Below are 14,004 nucleotides of genomic sequence, written 5' to 3'. Positions count from 1 at the left end.
TGTTGGAGTCAGGCTCCAGAGTCAGGCTTTTGCCTACAAATCCAGCCTTCAATTCACTAGCTGTGTGACTTTAGGAAAGTCACTTAACCTCTCTGAGTCTTACTCTACTTAATTGTAAAATGGGAGTAATACCAATGAGAAAAATAAGGTAATGAATGTAAAGTGCTTAACACGATGACTGCATGTAATTAACACTCAATAAGTGGTAGGTATTTGGGTGACATAAATCATGCAGACATGACTAAAGCCTTTGCCCAATAAATGGCCAGGCTGTTCTCAGGCTTATGACCCTAACAACGTAGCCAACGTCTGTCTGTTAAATGCTGTGCTGCTTTTTCTTCCTTGTATATGACCCCTTGTGGAAGATGGACTTGGTATGAACCTTAAGAACTTCACTAACAAGTTAACTCTCAAGTTGCAGGGCAGGGACTCAGGGTGCCGGGTACATTGGTTAACCTGGGAGACAGTCGTGATCACCCTTTTCAGAACATTTCACAATTCAATATCATTGGAAAAGAAGGCTGTGCAGTGACCAGTGAATGCTGTCTTCTTCCAGGAGGAGAGAGCTGTCCTTCCTGCCTGCAGCTACTGCTTCTGGGGTTTCTGCTTCTGGTGCTAATAGTAATAATCCTAATTCTGGCATTTTGGATGCTACCAAAGTACAAAGCAAGTAAGTTCCTTAGGAGCTTTGCCATTGTTTTCCCTGGGTTTTGGATACAGACAGCAGGGTGAGGGCAAGGAGGAAGGGAAAGGGGAATCAGAAATGGGATGTGAAGAAAATGAGAAGAGAAGGAAAAGATGCAAAAGGAGAAGGTAATGAAGGACTTCCTGAACGGTTCACATGTAGCACAGTTCTCTTTTCTCTAGTAAAGACTTCCCTATTTAGACTGCTTGTGGGTGTGTGACCTGTGCAGTCACACAGGGCCCCGTGCTAAGGAGACAGTTTAATGCTCCGTTGTCACTGTCTTGAAAATTGTAATACATTAAAAATTTTTTTAATATTATTTTTAAATTGTGGTAAAATATGCATAACAATAAAATTTACCCTGTTGGCCATTGTTAAGTATACACTCAGTGGCATTAAGTACATTCACAGTCCTGTGCAACCAACACCAGCCATCCACTTTTTCATCTTGCAAAACTGAAACTCTGTACCCATTAAACAGTAACTCCCCATTCACTTCTCTCTCCTCCCAGCCCCTGGCAAACACCATTCTACTTTCTGTCTATGAATTTGACTACTTTAGAAATCGCATATAAATGGAATCATACAGTATTTGTCCTTTTGTAACTGGCTTATTTCATTTAGCACAATGTCCTCAAGGTTCATCCCTGTTGTATACGTGTCAGAATTTCCTTCATTTCAGGACTTCCCTGGAGGTTCAGGGGTTAAAACTCCAGGCTTCCACTGCAGGGAGCACGGGTTTGATCTGTGGTCAGGGAACTAAGATCCCACAAGCCATGCGGTGCGGCCAAAAAAATTTTTTTTCCTTCATTTTAAAAGCTAATAATATTCCATTTTATATATATATATATATATATACACACATATACATATATACACATATATATACACACACACGCACATATGTGTACATACACACACACACACACACACAAACACTTTGTTTATCCGTTCACCCATCAATGAACTCTTGTATCGCTTCCACCTTTTGGCTATTGTGAGTAGTGCTGCTTTGAACGTGGGTGTACAAATCTCAATAATTTTTAAACAAGAGGCCCCACATTTTCATTTTGCACAAAGCCTGCAAATGATGTAGTGGGTTCAGACTGCCAGAGCTTTGCTTTGTAGTTGTCAGTGTCCTCACTGGGTCTGCCACTCGGAGGAAGCTCAGTACATGAAGACAAAAAAGAGCCTCATTCTCTCTGCCCCACCTTAAGCACTGCATTAAACCCCATTTACTACTTTTCATAATTCACGTCTTATGACCTCTAGTTAAGATTTCAAAGTGGCCTTTTCATTTGGCACACGACTACGGAGGAATATTGAGATTTACACAAAAGACAGTTTGTGTCTCAGGACCGACACCTGCCAGTGAGCTTCGGGGCATGGGCTCCTTCACCTGCCTGAGCCTCAGCGTTCTGACCTGTAAAATGGGGCCATGGGAGATACTGTCAGACCTGGGGAGAGAACTAAGTGATACATGTTAGGCTCTTGGCCTTCTTCCATCTCTAAAGTCCTAATGCACGGAAATCCAGGACTCAGTTGACAGGAAACTTGAAAACAGATGTCAAAATGTATACATCTCATACATTAAAAAATTTTTGTTTTTTGTAATGTAAAGCATTTTTAAGATTGAAGTATAATTAACCTACAACACTATGTTAGTTTCAGGTGCACAACAGAGTGCTTCGAATTTCTATACATTACAAAATGACCACCATGATAAGTCTCGTTACAAAGCTATTACAATATTATTGACTATATTTCCCATGCTGTACATTTCATCCCTGTGACTCATTTATTTTGTATATATTTATTTATTTTGGTTGCACTGGGTCTTAGTTGCAGCAGGCGGACTCCTTAGTTGTGGTACCTGGGCTCCTTAGTTGCGGCACATGGGCTCCTTAGTTGTGGCATGCAAACTCGTAGTTGTGGCATGCATGTGGGATCTAGTTCCCTGACCAGGGATCAAACCCGGGCCCCCTGAATTGGGAGCACAGAGTCTTAACCACTGCACCACCAGGGAAGTCCCTGACATTTATTTTGTAACTTGAAGTTTGTACTTCTTAATCTCTCTCACTTGTTTCATTCACCCCCCCACCTCTGTGGCAACCACCTGTTTGTTCTCTGTATCTATGTGTCTGTTTTTTGTTATGTTTGTTCACTTGTTTTGTTTTCCAGATTCCACAAATAAGTGAAATCATACGGTATTGTCTTTCTCTGACTCATTTCACTTAGCATAATACCCTCTAGGCGCGTCTATGTTGTCACAAGTGGCAAGATTTCATTCTTCATTATGGCTGAGTAATATTCCATTGTGTGTGTGTGAGTGTGTGCATGTGTGTGTACCACATACCACATCTTCTTTATCCATTCATCTATCAACAGACACTTAGATTGCTTCCATAGCTTGGCTGTTTGTTGTAAATAATGCTGTAATGAATACAGGAGTGCATATATCTTTTAAAATTAGTGTTTTGTTTTCTTCAGAAAAATATCCAGAAGTGGAATTGCTGGATCATATTTTTAATTTTTTGAGAAACCTCCATACTGTTTTCCATATTGGCTGCAGCAATTTACATTCCCACCAACAGTGCATGAGGGTTTCCTTTACTCCACATCCTTGCCAACACTTGTTAGTTATCTTTTTGATGGTAGCCATTCTGACCGGTGTGAGGTGATATCTCATTGTGGTTTTCATTTGCATTTCCCTGATGATTTAGTGATGTTGAGCATCTTTTCATGTGCCTGTTGGCCATCTGTATGTCCTCTTTGGAAAATGTCTATACAGTTCCACTGCCTGTTTTTACTTTTTATTTTTTTTAATGGGGTAATTTTTTTAAAAATATTTATTTATTTATTTGTTTGTTTTTGGCCACAGCAGGTCTTAGTTGCGGCATGCAGGATCTTTTAGTTGCAGCATGCGGACTCTTAGTTGTGGCATGCGAACTCTTAGTTGCGGCATGCACGCAGGATCTAGTTCCCCATCAGGGATCGAACCCAGGCCCCCTGCATTGGGAGCACAGTCTTACCCACTGGGCCACCAGGGAAGTCCCTGCCTGTTTTTAAATTGGGTTTGGTTTTCTGATGTTGAGTTGTATGAGTTCTTTGTACATTTTGGATATTAACCCCTTATCAGATATATCATTTGCAAATATCTTCTCCCATTCAGTAGGCTGCCTTTCTGTTTTGTTGATAATCTCCTTCACTGTGCAAGTCTGATGTAGTCCCATTTGTTTATTTTTGCTTTTGCTTCCCTTGCCTGAGGAGACAGAGCCAAAAAAAATATTGCTAAGAGCAATGTCAAAGAGCATACTACCTATGTTTTCTTCTGGGTGTTTTATGGTTTCAGATCTTACATTTAGGTCTTTAATCCATTTTGAGTTTATTTTTGTAGATGGTGTGAGAAAGTAGGCCAGTTGATTCTTTTGCATGTGGCTGTCCAGTTTTCCCGATGCCATTTACTGTGTTGTTGTTCCCAATTGTATATTCTTACCTCCTTTGTTGTAAATTAATTGACCATATAAGCATGGGTTCATTTCTGGGCACTCTAGTCTGTTTCATTGATCTATGTGTCTGTTTTTTGTTTTTTTTTTTAAAGTATTTTTTAAAATATTTTATTTATTTATTTATTTATTTATGGCTGTGTTGGGTCTTCGTTTCTGTGTGAGGGCTTTCTCCAGTTGCGGCAAGCGGGGGCCACTCTTCATCGCGGTGCGCGGGCCTATCACTATCGCGGCCTCTCTTGTTGCGGAGCACAGGCTCCAGACGCGCAGGCTCAGTAGTTGTGGCTCACGGGCTTAGTTGCTCCGTGGCATGTGGGATCTCCCCAGACCAGGGCTCGAACCCGTGTCCCCTGCATTGGCAGGCAGATTCTCAACCACTGCGCCACGAGGGAAGCCCTATGTGTCTGTTTTTTGTGCCAGTCCCATACTGCTTTGATTATTGTACCTCTGTAGTACAGTTTGAAATTAGAGAGCATGATACCTCCAGCTTTGTTCTTTCTCAGGGTTGTTTTGGCTATTTGAGGTCTTTTGTGTTTCCATGCAAATGTTAGAATTATTTGTCCTAATTCTGTGAAAAATCCCATTGCTAGTTTGACAGGGATTGCACTGAACCTGTAGATTGCCTTGGGGAGTACAGTCATTTACAATATTAATTCTTCCAATCTGTGAGCATGGTATATCTTTCCATTTGTTTGTGTTGTCTTCAATTTCTTTCATCAGTGTCTTATAGTTTTCCAAGTACAGGTCTTTTACCTCCTTGGTTAGATTTATTCCTAGGTATTTTATTCTTTTTGGTGCAATTACAAATAGGATTGTTTTCTTAATTTCTCTTTCAGATAGTTCATTTTTGGTGTATAGAAATGCAACTGATTTCTGTATATTAATTTTGTATCCTGAAACTTTACTGAATTCATTTATTCGTTCTAATAGTTCTAATTCTTTGGTGGCATCTTTAGGATTTTCTATATATAGTATCATGTCATCTGCAAACAGTGAGTTTTACTTTTTTCTTTCCAATTTGGATTCCTTTTTTTCTTCTTCTTGTCTGATTGCTATGGCTAGGACTACCAATACTATTTTCAATAAAAGTGGCAAGAGTGAGCATCCTTGTCTTGTTCCTGATCTTAGAGGAAATGCTTTCAGCTTTTCATTACTGAGTATAATGTTAGCCGTGGGCTTGTTATATATGGTCTTTATTATGTTGAGGTATGTTCCCTCTATACCTACTTTGTTGACAGTTTTTACCATAAATTGATGTTGAATTTTGTCAAAACCTTTTTGTGCATCTATTGAGATGATCATATAATTGTTATGCAATTTGTTAATGTGGTGTATCACGTTGATTTGCGGATATTGAAACATCCTTGTATCTCTGGGATAAATCTCACTTGATCATGGTGTATGATCCTTTAAATATATTGTTGAATTTGGTTTGCTAATATTTTGTTGAGAATTTTTGCATCTATGTTCATCAGTTATATTGGCCTGTAATTTTCTTTTTCTCTGGTGTCTTTGTCTGGTTTTGATATCAGGGTGATACTGGCCTCATAGAATGAGTTTGAAAGTGTTCCTTCCTCTTCAACATTTTGTAGAATTCACCTGTGAAGCCATCTGGTCTGGGACTTTTGTTTGTTGGGAGTTTTTTGATTACTGATTCAATTTCATATTGAATGGTAATTGGTCTCTTCATATTTTTTATTTCTTCCTGATTGAGTCTTAGGAGATTGTACATTTTAGGAATTTATCCATTTCTTCTAGGCTTTCTACTTTATTGGTGTATAACTGTTTGTAGTAATCTCTTATAGCCCTTTGTATTTCTGTGGTGTCAGTTTTAACTTCTTTCATTTCTGATTTTATTTATTTGAGCTCTCTATTTTCTTGATGAACCTAGCTAAAGGTGTATCAATTTTGTTTGGCTTTTCATAGAACCAGTTCTTAGTTTCATCAATCTTTTCTATTGTTTTCTTTTAGTCTCTATTTCACTTATTCCTGCTCTGATCTTTATTATTTCTTTCCTTCTACTAACTTTTCTTCTTTTTCTATTTCCTTTAGGTGTAAAGTTAGGTTGTTTATTTATGATTTTTCTTGTTTCCTGAGCTAGGATTGTATTGCAATAAACTTCTCTCTTAGAACTGCTTTTGCTGGGTCCCTTAGATTTTGGATGGTTGTGCTTCCATTTTCATTTGTCTCCAGGTATATTTTTTATTTCCTCATTAATTCAGTGACTCATTGGTTGTTTAGTAGCATATTGTTTATCCTCCATGTGTTTGTGTTTTTTGCAGTTTTTTTCTTGTAGGTGATTTCTAGTCTCATACTGTTGTGATCAGAAAGGATGCTTGATATGATTTCAATCCTCTTAAATTTATTGCATCTCATACTTTTAAAAAACATGTCTCCTCTTCCTACAAAAAGCGTAGAGTCTTACAAAAGTGGAATTAATATTCTTGAGTACTGGCCAGGACTAAATGGAACTCAGCTGGGTAATTTACTATCTCTTGCAGATATTACAAAGCTTTTTACAGCCTATTCTTTTCAGCGAAGGAAAGAAAAGGTGTCTCTGGCCATCTCAAGCATAATCTGATAGGCAAAGGATGTTATTTGCAGAGCCAAGAAAATAAATCAGCAGGGTTCCTGCCTTAGAGAAGCAGATGCTATGGACTCCTTGCTGAGTCTATGGTTTTCCTTTAATAGACAACAGTTTAGGCCACTGGAGCAGGTCATTCTTTCAGAACTCTGGGGAATTCCTCTCCTGTGGCTGAAGTAGTTTAATTTAATGATTCTGCACCAATTTATATAGGAAAAGCTATGAAAGATAATGCACCCAGAGTCTATGGAAATACACCCATGGAAGATGGAACATATGCAAATATCTGTAAAAATCAAGCAGGTAAGAGAACTTTGTTGGCGATTTTGGTTGGTTTGGGGTTTTTGTCTTTAAAAAATTTTTAAGGTCGTACAGACACATGTGTAAAAAATTGCAGAAGCAGAGTATAGTGTCTCCCTCCCATCCCGACACCCTATCCCACTTTCCAGGGGCAATAACCAGTTTTTAAAATCCTTCCACAGATATTTTATGTGTATGTTAGCATCTAAATAAATGGTAGCAATGGTAGCATGTCATAGATATGTCATTCTACACCTTGATTTTTTCACTTAACGACGTATCTTGGAGATTTTTTTCTATCAGTTCAGAATGATCTACACTGTGTTCCAATCTCTTTGATGATCACCTCTTAAAGCTGGCATCATTTGCTGCTTTATAGTAAATAGACCCAGGACCTTGGCCAACAATGAGAACAATCCCAGCCAACATTGACTGAGGGCCAGCCATGTGCCAGGCACAGCGCTAAGCAATTTACCCGCCCTGTCTGGTACAAACACCACTAACTCCCAATTTATATCATTCCCATTGTACAGATGAGAAATTTGTGCCAGGCTTAGAACCAAGGCAATGTGTTTCCAAAGCCCAAGATGGTAAGTACTCTCTGCAAAGTCCAGAGGTGACATGACATTGTGAGGGTAGCTGGCAAGCCACTGCCCTCAAGTGATCAGAGATTAGGATTATAGGCCCAATAACTCTGTTTCTTGTCTTTTACCCAGGGACTGAATACTCTCAGGAGATACATTATGCCACCCCCATGTTCCAGGAGGTGGCACCGAGAGATCAGGGTGAGCCACAGTTTGGGATGAGGGATGTTATCGAAATGGGACAGTAGTCTCTGTGAGGTCACCATACTCCCAGGCTTTAGGAACCCAAGGATGGGATGAATGGGGGCAACATGCATACCCTAGGAAACCAATAGCAATCAGTACCACGGCTCCTAACAAATTTCATCAGGAGATGGGTAGATGGGGAGGAGAGAAGGATGTGGTGGGGAGAATATCATATAAAAAATCCAGAGAGAAGGATGCAGGTGCACTTCTAAAAAATTTTCAAGAATAAATCATTTAATATAGTCCAGGAAAAAAAAAAGTTAATACTTGGTTCTGTCAGGCCACCCAGCTATTAAAATAGAATTTTTTAAGAGCTTCTATGGATATATATTCTAAGTTTACTGAATTATTTTCTCTTTTATATTATAGAAACCTGTAATGATTGTAAAACTGGATATGTCTATTCTGAACTCATCTTCTGAGATTTAAAGATAGAAACTACATCTCAGGGTAAGATGCTTTTTATAAAGCTGATTTACATAAAGAAAAAGCAAACTTGACTGACACTTAAAAAGGTTTCACCTGGTTACCTAAAGTGACTCACTGTTTTTCATGTTTAAACACTATTCCTTTGGCCCTTTCAGGTACATCCAATCCTGTCATCAGACAACAGGTTTGTCAGATAGGATCCTGACTAGTGACAGTTTTTAAATGCTTTTGCTATTTTTAGGCATGGATCATTTCCCCCATGACCACACCACTTAATAAAGAATAATTGTTCAACCACCGTGCTCTTCATAAGTGCATCCTGGAAGCATTACAACGATCATCTACCCATCCCCATGCCCATTAAAGGTTCAGAAGCAGACACACAAAGCAAAAGCCATGTCTAAATTCTAAAACAAAAACTGGTGACCTTGGAAAGGTGTCTGAAGAAAATGGTACCTGAAGTCACCATTGGAGGAAGGCAAGATTACTCAACAAGTACACATTTATTATCCATTGCCATTAAAATTTGCTCTCAGCTTTTGGAAGCCTGCAAAATTATTTATATTGATTTCCATGGACTTTCTCAGTCATCAAGATTTAGGTCATGTCAAAGGCATGCCTTTATGTGCTGCATTTCCCATCAGCTCTCTGTCAAGAGAACAGCGCAGAGTTGACTTGGGGGAGAAGAGAGAAGTAGATTAGTTTCCCAGGACTGCTGTAACAAATTACCACAAACTGGTGGCTTAAAACAATAGAAATGTATTTTCTTACAGTTCCAGAGGTCAGAAATCCAAAGTCAAGGTGTCAGCAGGGCTGCGCTCCCTCCAAAAGCTCTGGGGGAGAAGTCTCACTTGCTGCTTCCAGTTTCTGGTGGCTCCTGGTGTTTCTTGGCTTGTGGCAGCACCTCTCCAATCTCTGCCTCATCTTCACGTGGCCTTCTCTCCCTCTGCCTTTCTCTTTTAAAGACACTGGTCAGCAGATTTAGGTCAATCCAGGTTGACCTCATCTTGAGATCCTTAACTTATTAATTACATCTGCAAAGACCCTTTTTCCAAATAAGGTGATATTCACGGGTTCCAGGAGTTAGGACTTATCTTTTTGGGGAGCCACCATTCAGCCCACTTCAGGGGACAAAATTATTTCTGGTTTGAATCTCTTATCCTAGGAGTTATAAGTCAAGTCCAATAAAGCCAAGAGGCATTTCTTGGGTTCCAGACAAACAAAATAACTTGACCAAAATTCTTCTGCTCTGTTCTTTTTCTCTGTTCCCAACAATGGACCTCTGACTAGAAAAATCATAGCTATTAGCTATTAGACACTAAATCTGTGGAACACCTACAAGGCCAGTATTATTAACTTGCTTTTACAGGTAAGGAAATTTAGGCTTAAATGGGGTAATTTCACAGGGTCATCCCTAGCTTGGTAAGTGGTTGAACTGGGACTTAAATCCCAGCAAAGAACAGCAGCAGCACTGGCTGTGGGAATGCATCTTCAGGGTGGGAAGGGATACTGTGCACACAGGTCCAGATGAATTTGAGGATTTTGTTGCCTAAAGCAGCATTCATGAACATAATTTCCCCCCTTTCTCTGTTGATATTGTTATTTGGAAGAAATCGGTATATCACAGAGGCTAAGAGTGTGGGGGCTGTGGAGTCAGACTGAGCTGAATCCAGGTTCAGTCCTGTGCTAATTGTGTGACTCTGGGTAAGTTACATAAACTCTCTGGGCTTCAGTTTCCTCATTTGAGAGGGTGGGGGAGAGGAGGGGGAGAGAGAGAAATAATCCCTACATCATGGAGCTGCTGTGAGAATTAACTCAGGTAATGGATGTAAAAGGTTTGGAACAGGGCTGGGCACAAAGTAAGAACTAAAAAAATGACTAGCTATTCATAGTATGATCATGCTTAGCTTGAGTCATACTAATTGGCTGCTCCCCTTAGAAATCATTAAGTCTTTGAGGTTATAAACTTAGTGACTTGGCCACCGTTAGCTTCTTCGTATCTTAATCATGAAGCAGAGCCTTAGGCAAGGACTTGGTGCAGGTTGTTTATATGAGGGCCCAGGGAGAGTGAAATAGAGAAGGAAAGGGGTGGGGAGGGGCTAGCAAATTAATAAGCATACCAGTAACTGGATTTGATCCTATTAAGACCTTATTTTTTAATGTATGTATGTATGTATGTATGTATGCAGGCTGCACTGGGTCTTAGTTGCTTCTTCGTTGTGGCATGCATGCAGGATCTAGTTCCCCAACCAGGGATCGAGCCCAGGCCCCCTGCATTGGGAGTGTGGAGTCTTACCCACTGGACCACCAGGGAAGTCCCCTATTAAGACCTTCTGAGGTCTCAAAGTCCAGAATGCCCCTGGGTTTCACAGCATGCCCTGAATTGACAGCCTCTCATTTTCTCTTGCAAAGCTTCTAAAGCAGTTAGTAGAAGCCAACCAACTCCACAATCCATATAATTACTATTGCCTCATGCCTTTCAAATGCTAGAACTATTGCATAACCTAGTGCTTCATTATCTACCTCTGCTCCCTTCCCCGCTGCAGGGGAAAGTCTTAGTAATTGTGAAGCTATGGCATGTAAGGATTATCACCACTCCCCTTACCACTGGCAACAGAGTCCTTATTGCCATTCATCCTGGGAGGAATTCCGTTTCCCAGGGCTGCTTTCTAGGGCCTTCTGATAGTCTTATCCTGAGCTAGCCTGGAAAGCAGAGCCTGAGAAAAGGCCTTGTGTGGAACAGAAGGGACACTAGGGAACAGGCGTGAGGGACTGGAGGAAAAGCCAGAATGAGGTATAAGGTTGAGCTGGGCATTGCTGTGGGCAACTGGCGCTTGACCCCACTGGAACCGTCTGCGGAGTGAAAAAATGTCTCTCAGAATTGTCCACTTGAGGACTGACAGTGAGAAGCATTTTACCCATCAGCTTCCATCCCCCACTAAGGGCTGCCCCAGGAGGTGATGCATCTCCCACTTCTAGGCTGTGCATGTGGGCATTCCAAGTGCACTTCCATTGGCGTCTCACCCAGGGCACTGGAAAGCCCCAGGGCAGAAAAGGAGTGATATGTATTGTATAGTTAAAGCAAGAAAGCTGTCAGCACAAAGTGGGTGAGGCCTCAGATGCAGCTGGAATCAGAGGTGAAGCCCAGAGGATGTGACTGGTGGTTGCTCTGCCATCTCTCAACATTTCCTTTGTAACAACTATAATAACGACAATAATAATAACTGCCATGGGCAGTTAAGTGTCAAGTGTACTTATCCTCACAACTCCCTCCTCACCCAACTCTTTCTGTGGCTTCCGCCCGTACCTACCCAATGAGCAGATGTTGAGCCCCACCCCCATGGCTTTTGCATGAATTGTTTAAGAGGGGAAGAAGAAGAAAAGGAAGAGGAAGAGGATCTATTGAATTTTCATTTCAATAGTTAAATTTTTTCATGTCTAGAAGTTTCCCTTTGGTTCTTTTTCTTTTTTAAAATTTATTTATTTATATATTTATTTTTGGCTGCTTTGGGTCTTTGTTGCTGGGCACGGGCTTTCTCTAGTTGTGGTGAGTGGGGGCTACTCTTTGTTGTGGTGCGTGGGCTTCTCATTGCAGTGGCTTCTCTTGTTGCAGAGCACGGGCTCTAGGCCCCCGGGCTTCAGTAGTTGTGGTACTTGGGCTCAGTAGTTGTGGCTCGCAGGCTCTAGAGCACAGGCTCAGTAGTTGTGGTGCACGGGCTTAGTTGCTCCGCGGCATGTAGGATCTTCCTGGACCAGGGCTCGAACCCGTGTCCCCTGCATTGGCAGGCGGATTCTTAACCACTGCGCCACCAGGGAAGTCCTGCCATGTCCTTTATGGTTAGTGTTTTTTTTGTGGATGTGTGCCCAGATGAATATTTTTTCAACTTGAGGTCATACAAGCATTACCGTATACTACTATCTACTAAAGGCTTTTTTAGTTTACTTTCATTATTTCAGTTTATATCCGCCTGGAATTGTTTCTGTGATGTGAAATTAGCATCATACTTGTTTCCACTCCCCCGCATGGATATACTCTGTTGTTCCAGCACTGTCTACTGAAAAGACTGTCCTTTCCCCACTAAACTGCACTGTCACCTTTGTCACAAATCAAATGCCCATATACATGTGGGTTTCTTTCTGGGCTCTGGATTCTGTTTCATTGCTCTACTTATCTCTCCTATGTCAATGTCATACTCAGCTTTCAAATGCATCTTGATAACTGGAAGAACAATTTTCCCACCTTGTTCTTTTTAAGAATGTCTTAGCTATTCTTGACCTTTTGCATCTGTGTATAAATTTTAGACTCAGCTTACTATTTTCTTAAAGAAAAAATGAACATAATAGGGATTTTGATTGATACTGCATTGAATTTGTAGATTTGGGGAGAATTAACATTTTTACAGTATTGAGTTTTCCAAACTACAAATATCTCACCATTTGTTTATGTCTTCTTCAATTCTCTCAATAGCATTTTATCATTTTCTGCATAAACAGCTTGCACATCTTTTGTTAGATTTAGTCCTAAGTACTTGATATTCTGATGCTATGGTAAATTGGTTTTATTTGGTTGTTGTTTGTTTTTGTTTTTTTGGGTGAAGTAGAAAAGAATAGCTTTATTGCTTTGCCAGGCAAAGGGGGCCACAGCAGGCTCATGCCCTCAAAACTGTGTGTCCCAACCTGGAGGGGGAAGTGAGGAGTTTTACAGTAATGGTTCAAAGAGAAGGGCGTGATCAGCTGGTGGACATTCTTCTGATTGGTTGATGGGGAGGCAGGTGGGAGTTAGCATCATCAGCCTTCTGGTTCAACCGGTCTGGGGTCTATGTGCTTGTGGGCAGCATAGAGTTAACTTCTCCCACCTGGTGGGGGTTTCAGTACGATTTTAGATGCTATCCGTTCCAAGGTAGTCTCCCAACCCGGTGTTAGTGCCCAAAAAGTTCTCGCAAAGAAATGGCACAGAAGACATCCCAGCGGTGCTGACGATGAGCGGGAGTTGGACTAGCTATAAGTTGGGAATAAAGGGTCAGCACCTGGTTTCAGGACTTAATGAAGCTCAGGTTCTTGATGTCTCATCGCAGAAAGAATTCAGTGAGAGACAAAGTGACAGGTAAGAAGTGGACTTATTTATAGAGAAACACACTCCACAGACAGAGTGTGGGCCATCTCAGAAGGCAAGAAAGGCCGGTAAATTGTATTTTTATTTCATGTTGTGGACATACAGAAACACAATCGCTTTTCTTGGTTGACTTTATATCCAGCAACCTTGCTAAATTCTCTTTTTGATTTTAATAATTTATCTGTAGGTTTTTCTTACAATCTGGAGATCAGAAAACTACTGCTGCTACTGTTAACCGCTGGTGCCTCTGCCACAACTGCCTCACCCAGAAACTGGAGCCCAATGGAGTGTGGAGTTATGCCACTGGAGACATTTGCTTTTCAGTGGAAACCATCACCTCCCTTCTACTTTCCAGGTCCCATGTACATGCATCTAATTGGTAGAAGATATTCACAGCCATGCCCTGGCAGCAAAGGAACTGTAATTTTTCAGGTTTCAGACCCCACCAAACAGAAGAAGGGTTATGATGTGGCTTAAGAGAGCCAATCAAAATAGCTACCACACTAGCCAAAATATTAATCAAGACTGAGGGGGAAATAAAGACATTTTAAGACAAA

At 40.8% G+C, this 14,004-nt stretch overlaps 2 protein-coding genes across 4 annotated transcripts in view; one reads left to right on the top strand and one right to left on the bottom strand.

Moving 5' to 3' along the window:
* POLG2 (DNA polymerase gamma 2, accessory subunit) overlaps positions 1 to 14,004 on the bottom strand; it is a 37,170-nt gene that overhangs the window by 3,723 nt on the left and 19,443 nt on the right. Inside the window, exon 10 of one of the 3 annotated variants that reach the window (XM_082373699.1) lies at positions 8,819 to 11,187. The exons of 1 other annotated variant lie outside the window; for it this stretch is intronic. In XM_082373699.1, coding sequence (XP_082229825.1) covers positions 11,004 to 11,187 — 184 coding nt within the window. In that variant the 3' untranslated portion in view covers positions 8,819 to 11,003. Of the gene's footprint in view, positions 1 to 8,818; positions 11,188 to 11,800; positions 13,334 to 14,004 lie in introns of those variants that run through there. One more of the 3 variants, XM_082373701.1, reaches the window with a different exon arrangement.
* The window catches only part of MILR1 (mast cell immunoglobulin like receptor 1), a gene marked incomplete at its 5' end in the record, with an annotated part of 27,219 nt that extends 13,215 nt beyond the window's left edge, over positions 1 to 14,004 (top strand). The window contains 6 exons of the mRNA XM_082373732.1: positions 557 to 670; positions 6,989 to 7,078; positions 7,609 to 7,665; positions 7,792 to 7,860; positions 8,275 to 8,355; positions 13,635 to 14,004. Coding sequence (XP_082229858.1) covers positions 557 to 670; positions 6,989 to 7,078; positions 7,609 to 7,665; positions 7,792 to 7,860; positions 8,275 to 8,327 — 383 coding nt within the window. The 3' untranslated portion in view covers positions 8,328 to 8,355; positions 13,635 to 14,004. The remainder of the gene's footprint in view (positions 1 to 556; positions 671 to 6,988; positions 7,079 to 7,608; positions 7,666 to 7,791; positions 7,861 to 8,274; positions 8,356 to 13,634) is intronic.

This window comes from Balaenoptera borealis (assembly GCF_965194805.1).
Source record: "Balaenoptera borealis genome assembly, chromosome: 20".
In the NCBI taxonomy this organism is placed as follows: domain Eukaryota; kingdom Metazoa; phylum Chordata; class Mammalia; order Artiodactyla; family Balaenopteridae; genus Balaenoptera; species Balaenoptera borealis.
Note: the sequence above shows the minus strand (reverse complement) of the source record. Positions and strands in the feature narration are given on the sequence as shown.